Here is an 8,268-nt window from a genome sequence, read left to right on the forward strand (position 1 = left end):
AAAGATCTTTTATGGCATTCCCCTACTCCTTCCTTTCTGCTACAGTACTTTCTCTGCTGTGTATTTTTTTTGTTCATGTTCTTGCTGGTTTGTTTGGGTTGTTTTTTTTTATATAAAACTTCATTTTGCCTTCATTTTGTTTCTTTAGGTTTTTGGGGTTTTTTTATGAAATCTCAATGCAACATAAAATGTTTTGCTTTTATCTGGAGCTCAGAGTCTGAGGTGAGAGTCTGTCTCCTGTTTTTCTGCCCGCAGGGATTCCAATGCTGAAGATAGTATTTGCGGGTTATGAGCACCTGTCCTTAATTTCTGTCCCCTTACTCATCTATCATCCTGCTCAGATTCTTCTTGGCAGTCTGTTGGTACCAACAATAAAATCTTGGATGGTTTCTAGGCAAAAGGTAAGAATTGCTGGTTTTGATTTATAATGGAAAGTGTGCTGTGAGGGAAAAAAAATACCTAAACAACATGTCTTAAACTCCTCAGGTTCCTTCTTGGACATCCCATGGTAGAGATTTCTGTTTCTTTACTTCCTTTATGACAGTGATAGTCGCAGTAGTATAAAATTAAAAATTCTGAACTTTATCCCCCTTGGCTCTGAAAAGGTGCAAATCTTGAAGTTAGACCTCTACAGTTAGTTCAAATTATTAATTTATTCAATTTATTAATTCAGATTCTGCCCAATAAGAATGGCTCCATCTTTAGCTGATAATCACAGCTTTGGATCTCACTTAAAGAGAAGTGACAAAGATCTGTCCACTGGCAGGGGAGCTGGGGAAATCAGGTAAAATGACGGCACTTGCTGAATTGCACTGAAGCAGGATGAAAACTTTTTAATTTTTTTTTTCCTACTTGGGTCACCCTTGAAAATAGCAAGAAGCCTGGTGCATCACATTTCGTGCCAAAATTATGGCATAGGATAGCTTGTAGGACTATAAACTATAACCTGGAGGTTTTTGCATCAACATCACTGATTCAAATTATGCTTATTTCAGTACAGATTGAAGCTATTGACACCTGACAGCCATTCTGTGATCTATAGGAAATAATTGCAATGATGTTAGTCAGGTTCTCAGAAGAGCAGTAACCACCTCGCAGAAACCTAGTCCGTGCAACAGATTTTAATGCTGTCTTTAATGTTCTGAGATAACATGGATCAAGAAACTGTGGTAACTGAAGCAGTCTTTGGCAGCCATTTTAGGTGAAGGTGGGAAGCCCAGTGCCACCAGTACCCTGCATTCTCCACTTGTCAGTGGAGAATTTTTTTTTTATAACTTCGTGTTTCCAGTTTTCAGCAAAACCCAACAGGCTGCCATTTTACTGTCTTCACTCCACTAAAGTCACTTCAGTGATTTTTATGTGGCTCCATTTTTGGTTACCTGAATTGTAAGAAGCAGGAAAACTCTCAATTTTCAGGAACTGAGTGCAGAAATCAGATCTTGTTAAGATATACTTATCTCAGCATCTGAAAATGCAAATTTGAGAATCATGTCATTCCTCCACCAGTCTGCAAGTCATTACTTTTTTTTTAATCAGAAATTATCAGGAAACATTACAGGTAGTGTAAAGCAAATTCCATGCTATTCCTGCAGAAAGATAGCCTAAAGTTGACGCTACCGGTGATAGAATGATCCCTGCAATGCTGGCTTCTCTTCAGCTTCTAACTGCTCTCTGCTGCTAAGAGCAGTAATGGGGCTGGAGCTCATCCAGACCTCCCTGATCCTCAGGGGTGGTAATGGCCTTTAGGGGCTGCTGTCAGTTGCTGCAAGTTAACACAGCCTTTAAACAGGGCATCAGAAAAGTCAACCAGTACTGGAGAGATTTACAGTTCACCAGCACTAGTTTCTTATTCATTAAGCATCAAATAAACCTCCTGTGCTAATCAGACTGTAACGCTACTGTAGAACCACTTTGGGGGATTGTTGTTCTGTTGCAGCAGTTTCTTCAGCTGGTCTTCTGTATTATTCACAAATGTTATTTTAATTACTCTTTGAAAAAAATCAATGAGGTTGGGTCTGGTACAGTTATAATAAGTATAATAGAAGTGAATGTTGTGACTGGATAATGGTCTCCCGCTTTGAAAATAAACATGTCATCATCACCCTTGATGTTTATTTTCTATAAGCACCTTGGCTTCATTTTGGCATCTCTCTTGCAGGGGGAGACGGTTATCCAGTCACAGTACTCAACTGCAGTGACATTCTTACTTAATTATGATAGTACATGTGATCTGGTTGTATGAAATTGAATTTAAATATTTAGAGGTTCATCTACACTAAGGTATTTCTAGTTTGTAAATATGGCAGCAGAATCTGCCAAACTACAAAGTTAGAAAATTGTTTCCCCAAACAAAATGTGGAATGATGTCTCTCTCCAAAGTCTCTTGCTGAATAATATCCAAAAGACTAATCTCAAATGGCTAGATTTAACAATAGTAAATGCTGGTGTTTCTGAAAGCTGGTGTTTCTGAGGGGAATATAGCCTATTTATTTTTAAAGGTTTGGAGTTTTTTTAAGGGTTTACATTTGTGCTGGAGTGTTTTTCAAGCAGTGTTTACAAGCTTTAAATGTACAATATTAAAGGTTAATACTTACAATAAGAAGACCCATCAGGCATCTCTTAGACTGAAAACTGCTTGTTTAGCCAACCCTCTGGAAATGATAAGTCTCTCACTCAACAGGCAAATGCTAGCGTGTCAGGGCACTTCACCCAAAAGGCTAGGGAAAACAGGTTCCAAATTTCATGAATTTCCCTCTCATTCAGGCTGGTTCATCCCACACAGGAAAGCACTGAGCTTTTGTGTTGCAGAGCACACCAATGACTGGCATCCTTCACAGTGCTGTGGTCATCCTTCACTGATGTGGTAATCGGTATAGAGGAGCAGCTGAAAACCTAACACCTTTTAAGTCTGTCACATTTGGCTCCTAAGTTAGACAGGCTGCTTCCTGCCAAACTAGAAGCATGATCACCTATCATTTGAGTTGAACTTCTGTCCCACACTGAATAAATAGTTCAGCTACCATAGTTGGCCAACCCTGCAGGGAACAGAGAGCTGGACCCTGCCATCAAATAAAGGCATGTGGTTTCACTCTTCCTCAGTAGGAGTAGCCTGGAGGTGCCATCAGGTGTCCCCTGGCACAAGATCACCTCTGGACTGATGGACTTTGGCATATTCTTACCTTTTCTCAGAGAGGAGGATGTAAACATCACGGGTGTGTGACATCCACCACTGCAGCAGTGACTATACTCTGAGCAGGCTTTGAGCTGTATGGAAGGAGGCCAGGGAACACAAAGGTGTTGGCAGAAATGTTCTTCACAGTCCTTCCCTAAGTGGGTCAGAAGCTCTTCTATCTGTGCCACAAGTGGTTTGAGTGGGGTCCAAATAGTTGCTTTCTAAAAAACATCTGAGACCCACCTCCGCTTCCTTCACTGCCACTGTAGCCATATCCCTTGTGGTGCCTCTGTTAAGGCTACCTGTATATGAGAAGGTTGTGATGGGCTATCAGAGATGAAAACATCATCAAAAACCCCAGAGTAGCCTCTCGGCTGCATGCTGACTCCTCACTCAGCCTCCCAGAAGTGCACACAGTATTTTGTTGCCCTTTATAAATTAAAATCTTGTCTTGTGCTGTTGGTTGTCTTTTAAGAATATAAAAAGGTGACTGTTCTGTTTACTGTTCACAGGCGCTGAAGTTAACCAAGCAGCCTAAAGCACCCGTGAAGGTATAACCTATGGAGATGGCCTGTGTCACAGTGAATGTATATATGTACTATACTGTACACACAGACAATTGAGACATCTGGGTATTTGTGAATGTTGCTTCGGTGCATATTTTATTTTTTTATATATATATACATATAAAAAAAAGATACCGGTTAAGTGCCTTACAGATGCATTTTTGGCAAAAGCATTGTTTCCAGAACCTACTTTGTTGGTTACTGCAAGAGGTTGTACAGTATTTTGGAGTCAGTTTTTATTTTTCTAACTGAGTGAATGGTCATGACTAACAGCTGTTTCTTCCATTGCCCCTGCTTTGAAGCCAGGGTGCACCAGCTGTAAGTCTCTGTTTTAAACTAGCCAAAATCCCCAGAAGCTTATCCCACTGCTGGCTTACCCTGGGGAAGAGCTTTCTGAAGGGTTTTTTTTTTGAGATTGACTTGAATTTCTGTGTGACTCTGTTACACTTCCTAGTCATATGACTGTGACATGCCTTTTTCTTCTGAGTTTGTGTATACTCAGCATGGGGCCATCCATTGGATAGAAGCTGAGAAGCATGAATTATTTGCATTTGTTGACACAGTTGTCTAGACATTCCTTCAAAGCTAATGGTTTCTCAAGAAAATTCTTTCAATTCCATTGTATGATATTGTGCCATTGTATATCTTAAATGCCTCATAAGCTTCTTCAAAGAAATGGTCTGGTGCTTGGGTTATGAGTGAAGTATTTGTGTTTGTAGATAGAAGGTCTTCTATAATTTACCCCTGAAGAACACAGTTTTTTGTTTTTCTTTTTTCCTTCCCCTGGTGCAATGCACAGAGATCTGCAGTGACAGAATTTAGGATGCTAATATTGAAACAGCGCCTTTATTGTAGTTAAGCCAAGGTATGTTTTCTATATTGCTGCACTGGTAATGAATAATAGCTTGTGAGGACAAGAACGTTGACAATTATTTTTTTTTCCAATTAAAAGGATCCTTACAGGAAAAGAGACACTCTCTTAGCTAATTTGACAATCAGTCACGACTTTTTAAAGAATAAAATGTTACTCTTTTTAATAAACTTACATAAAAAAGAATACAAAATACTATTTCTAAGAGGAGTGTTGAAGAGAAAGGAACACAGGCATATATTTAAACATATATCCAGTACTGCATCTTGTCCGGGAGATTAAGATTTCAGAAGCGTGCTCTAGTCCAGACTCTGAGGTGTACCCATCTGCAAAAACTGTGCTGGCAATTGTGCATTAAAACATTAAAAGGAATGAAAGAAATAGGTCAAACTGGGATCGATATAAATGCAGAAGTTTCACGTGTGTCATGGTTAACATTGCAGTCAATGGTGCAACTGAGTGCAAACACCTAGGAGCAGATCTTTAGCAGATGTAAGTTATTGTAGCTCTGATAGGGCTATAGCCATTTACACAAGCTAAAGATCTTTTGTATGACAGTAGGCATATGAAATTCATATCCTTTTGCCTTAGTGAAAAAAAAAAAACGTGTTTGGTTTACCTAGTCTGTTATTCCTAGTCTGTTATTCCTGTGAACAACAGGAAAGTAATCTGGTACCAATCATCGGTGCTTTACCTGATGGTCAGTCAGTGCAAGGCTGCTCCGTTGCCATCTGTATGAGAAACTACTGACAGCATGACCTTGTTCAGAATTGTCATCACCAATAAAATGACCATGTAGTGAAGGTACGTGAGGTGGCAACATGCTGAATTCTTTCATTCTCTGGAGGGGGATCAAGCTCTGCACACTGAGCAGGCAGGAGGGCTGAAGGACACTGTCCACCGCCTGTGTCCCCCAGGGCTGTGCTCTCTTCTCACTAGCCAGTGATGCAAAGGGCAGCGGGCAGTGAGCTCACAGTTTTCATCAGCGCATCCCCAGATAGCATAGTCAGATCTACCAACAAGGCCAACCTGCAAGTGATGGGAGAGAACAGCATGTGTGTTCTTGGGCCCAATTCAAGGTTCCCCTTCCTTATGCATGCTAACTGGTATCTGGCTCCATGTGGGAAAAAATTCCTTTGTCTGGGCCTAAAAACCCTGCTGGCAGCAGAGAGTCCAGACTCAGAACAGTTTCTTTTTGTTCTGTTTCAATAAACCTGAACTTTGAGAGTTGGGTTGAATCCCAATCCCACTAAAATCGTTGACTCTTTCTGTTGGTTTTGAATGGCAAAGCAATAGGCCCAGAAAAAGTGCTTGCTTTTTTAAAATATATAGGAAGGGTTCAAGCATACAGTAACTTACTGTGGTTGTGTCAATGCTAAATAGTCAGAACACTGCAAGTACCCTTACTGAGCTACCTCTACGTACTGAATCTCTGACTTTCAGTACATCCAACAACTTGCTTAGATTCCACTGAAGACATCCTTTTTTTCTGTGTTAAATTTCTTCTACATTTAAGAATACTTCAAACTGTTTTAAGATGGAGTTTTGTTAGAGCTTTTACAAATTCCTTGTTGATTGCTTGGGGCAGCCTAAATATTGTGTATGAGTGGAGGTGTTGGTCTAAAGGGAATATAATGCAAAACTGAAATACATATTTTAAATCCGTACTTAATGAAACTTCATTATGCATATCAATTCTGTTATGTTTAAAGACTGTTAAGATGTTTGGTTTATGACTTGTTATTATGCCTATATGTCTTTAATAAACAGAATGGTTTTGAATTTAATTTTGTTAATAGGAAAACAAGATGGAATTATCCTCTAGGTCAACTTTTTACCTCTGTTACCTATGTTTCGTTCTTTTGTGGGTAAGCTTTTGAACTGTTTGCTTGTTCTTTAAAAAAAAAAAATCTGTGAACTGTACAGAAATATTTTATGAACTAAACTGGGGGAAAGAAAGTCCTCAGAATACTGCAAATTATTAGCAACTGAAAATTAATTTATTGAACTCCACCAGTTTTTCAGTAGAGGGTTAGAACAGTTCTGAATCTTTTCAACTTCTTGGCTTTAAATTTAACTAAGAGATACCTGGCATTGAACATAATTGGGCAAAACTGATGGCGAACAAGAACTTCGCCCATGTTAAAACATAAGGATTTTCTTGATCATCAACACTCCTTATCTTCTGCACATCTATAATCCCATCTAATGATAGCAGAGGAAAAAAGCACCCAAACAATAAAAGAGCTCTTCAGAGGTCACAGGAAATCTTAGCACTTTGTGTTAAGTTACTCAAATGTTTTATTTCCCTTTTTGTGCACTAAATTGAGAAGCTTTTGATGACCCCAGTAATAGGTCCAAGATAAATAATTTTTTATGTAGTTAAAATTGTGGTTGTGTTTTTCCTCGTAGAACCTTTAGTTAGTGCAAATGGGTTATATGACGGAAAAGGCAATCTCAGCAGAAGCTGCGCAGTTGTGCTTGTTCACAGAGCAAAAGAAGAGTAATCCAGCAGTTTGGTTTTCCAGAAGTAGTCCCCTATGTTATTCTGGCAGCCAGGGAAAGCGGAGCTGGTCGTTTGATTTGTGTACAGTTTTCTGTGGAAATATCTTGGTGGCAGGAGGTTAGAAGGCAAGATGAAATATTGTCTGTCTGCAAGCACATTTATTTATGTGCAAGTGCATACGTGCATAAGAGATGACCAGTTATATATGTAGAAATCGCTAGAAAGGACCGAGTCCCTGGAATATATTTTTTTGCAAGACTGCATATGGAGAAAGAGCTACTTTTTTGATGTTATTCTGACATTAAAAATGACATTTCAGACACTGAATTGTGTTTTGTATTGAATCATAATCCCATACAGAACCTTTACAGCAGATGATCGCAGCACTGTATTTGTAAACTGTAGGCTATTTTGCACTTAAATAGATGTTGATGCATTTCGGAATTACAACACAGTAAAGGGCTAAATCATAGTTTCTCCATTTTGTTATAATCCAAATGCATTTATATTACTATTATTATAAAGTGCCAGAAACGCATACGGTCCCTCGCAAACACGTTAAATAGACAAGAGACTAAATTCAGCCCTTGGTTACACTTGCACATCTCCAGCGAAAAGGCTGTTACGGCGCAGAGCGTCTCCCTAGGGAAGCTGTTTGAAAAGCCCTGCCATTGTTCTAACAAAGCTCGGTGATAATGTAGCACATGAGGAGAGTAAATGGGGAGTATTTTACTTCAGGTTTGATGGCCTGCCCTTCCCAGCATCTAGCAAACCCAATCTCTTTGTCCCTATTTCTTTTGTCCCGATCTCCACGGGTAATGGGTAGCCCCAACCTCCCAGACCAAAACTAGAGCATCGCATCATAACAGTGTCAGAAGAGGGAGGTTGTCTCCTCTTTGCCGTTTTCTTGCTTAAACCACGTTATCGCTTGTGATCATTAGACTGTGACTTCTTTGAGGAGGCATTTTGAATTCAATTCTTTAAAGTTTATGTGTACGGTTCCTGTAAAATTCTCATTCAACAGAGAACACCCTGCAGGATGGTAAGTAATCTTCTGGAGTAGCATGGGCAAGGGCTGCCCCATGGCTTTGGGTGTGCAGGGCTAGAGAAAGCGGTGCCAGGAAATGCAGGTGCGAGGCGTTGCTGCAGGCAG

The 8,268-nt window shown here is 39.7% G+C and overlaps 1 protein-coding gene across 1 annotated transcript in view; it reads left to right on the forward strand.

Moving 5' to 3' along the window:
- Positions 1 to 5,471, forward strand: part of SLC10A7 (solute carrier family 10, member 7) — a gene marked incomplete at its 5' end in the record, with an annotated part of 141,895 nt that extends 136,424 nt beyond the window's left edge. The window contains 2 exons of the mRNA XM_010296267.1: positions 256 to 401; positions 3,685 to 5,471. Of these exons, the coding sequence (XP_010294569.1) occupies positions 256 to 401; positions 3,685 to 3,729 (191 nt within the window). The remainder of the gene's footprint in view (positions 1 to 255; positions 402 to 3,684) is intronic.
- Between the last annotated feature and the right edge of the window lie 2,797 nt (positions 5,472 to 8,268).

The sequence above is a fragment of the Phaethon lepturus genome, unplaced genomic scaffold, assembly GCF_000687285.1.
Source record: "Phaethon lepturus isolate BGI_N335 unplaced genomic scaffold, ASM68728v1 scaffold13361, whole genome shotgun sequence".
Classification (NCBI taxonomy): Eukaryota; Metazoa; Chordata; class Aves; order Phaethontiformes; family Phaethontidae; genus Phaethon; species Phaethon lepturus.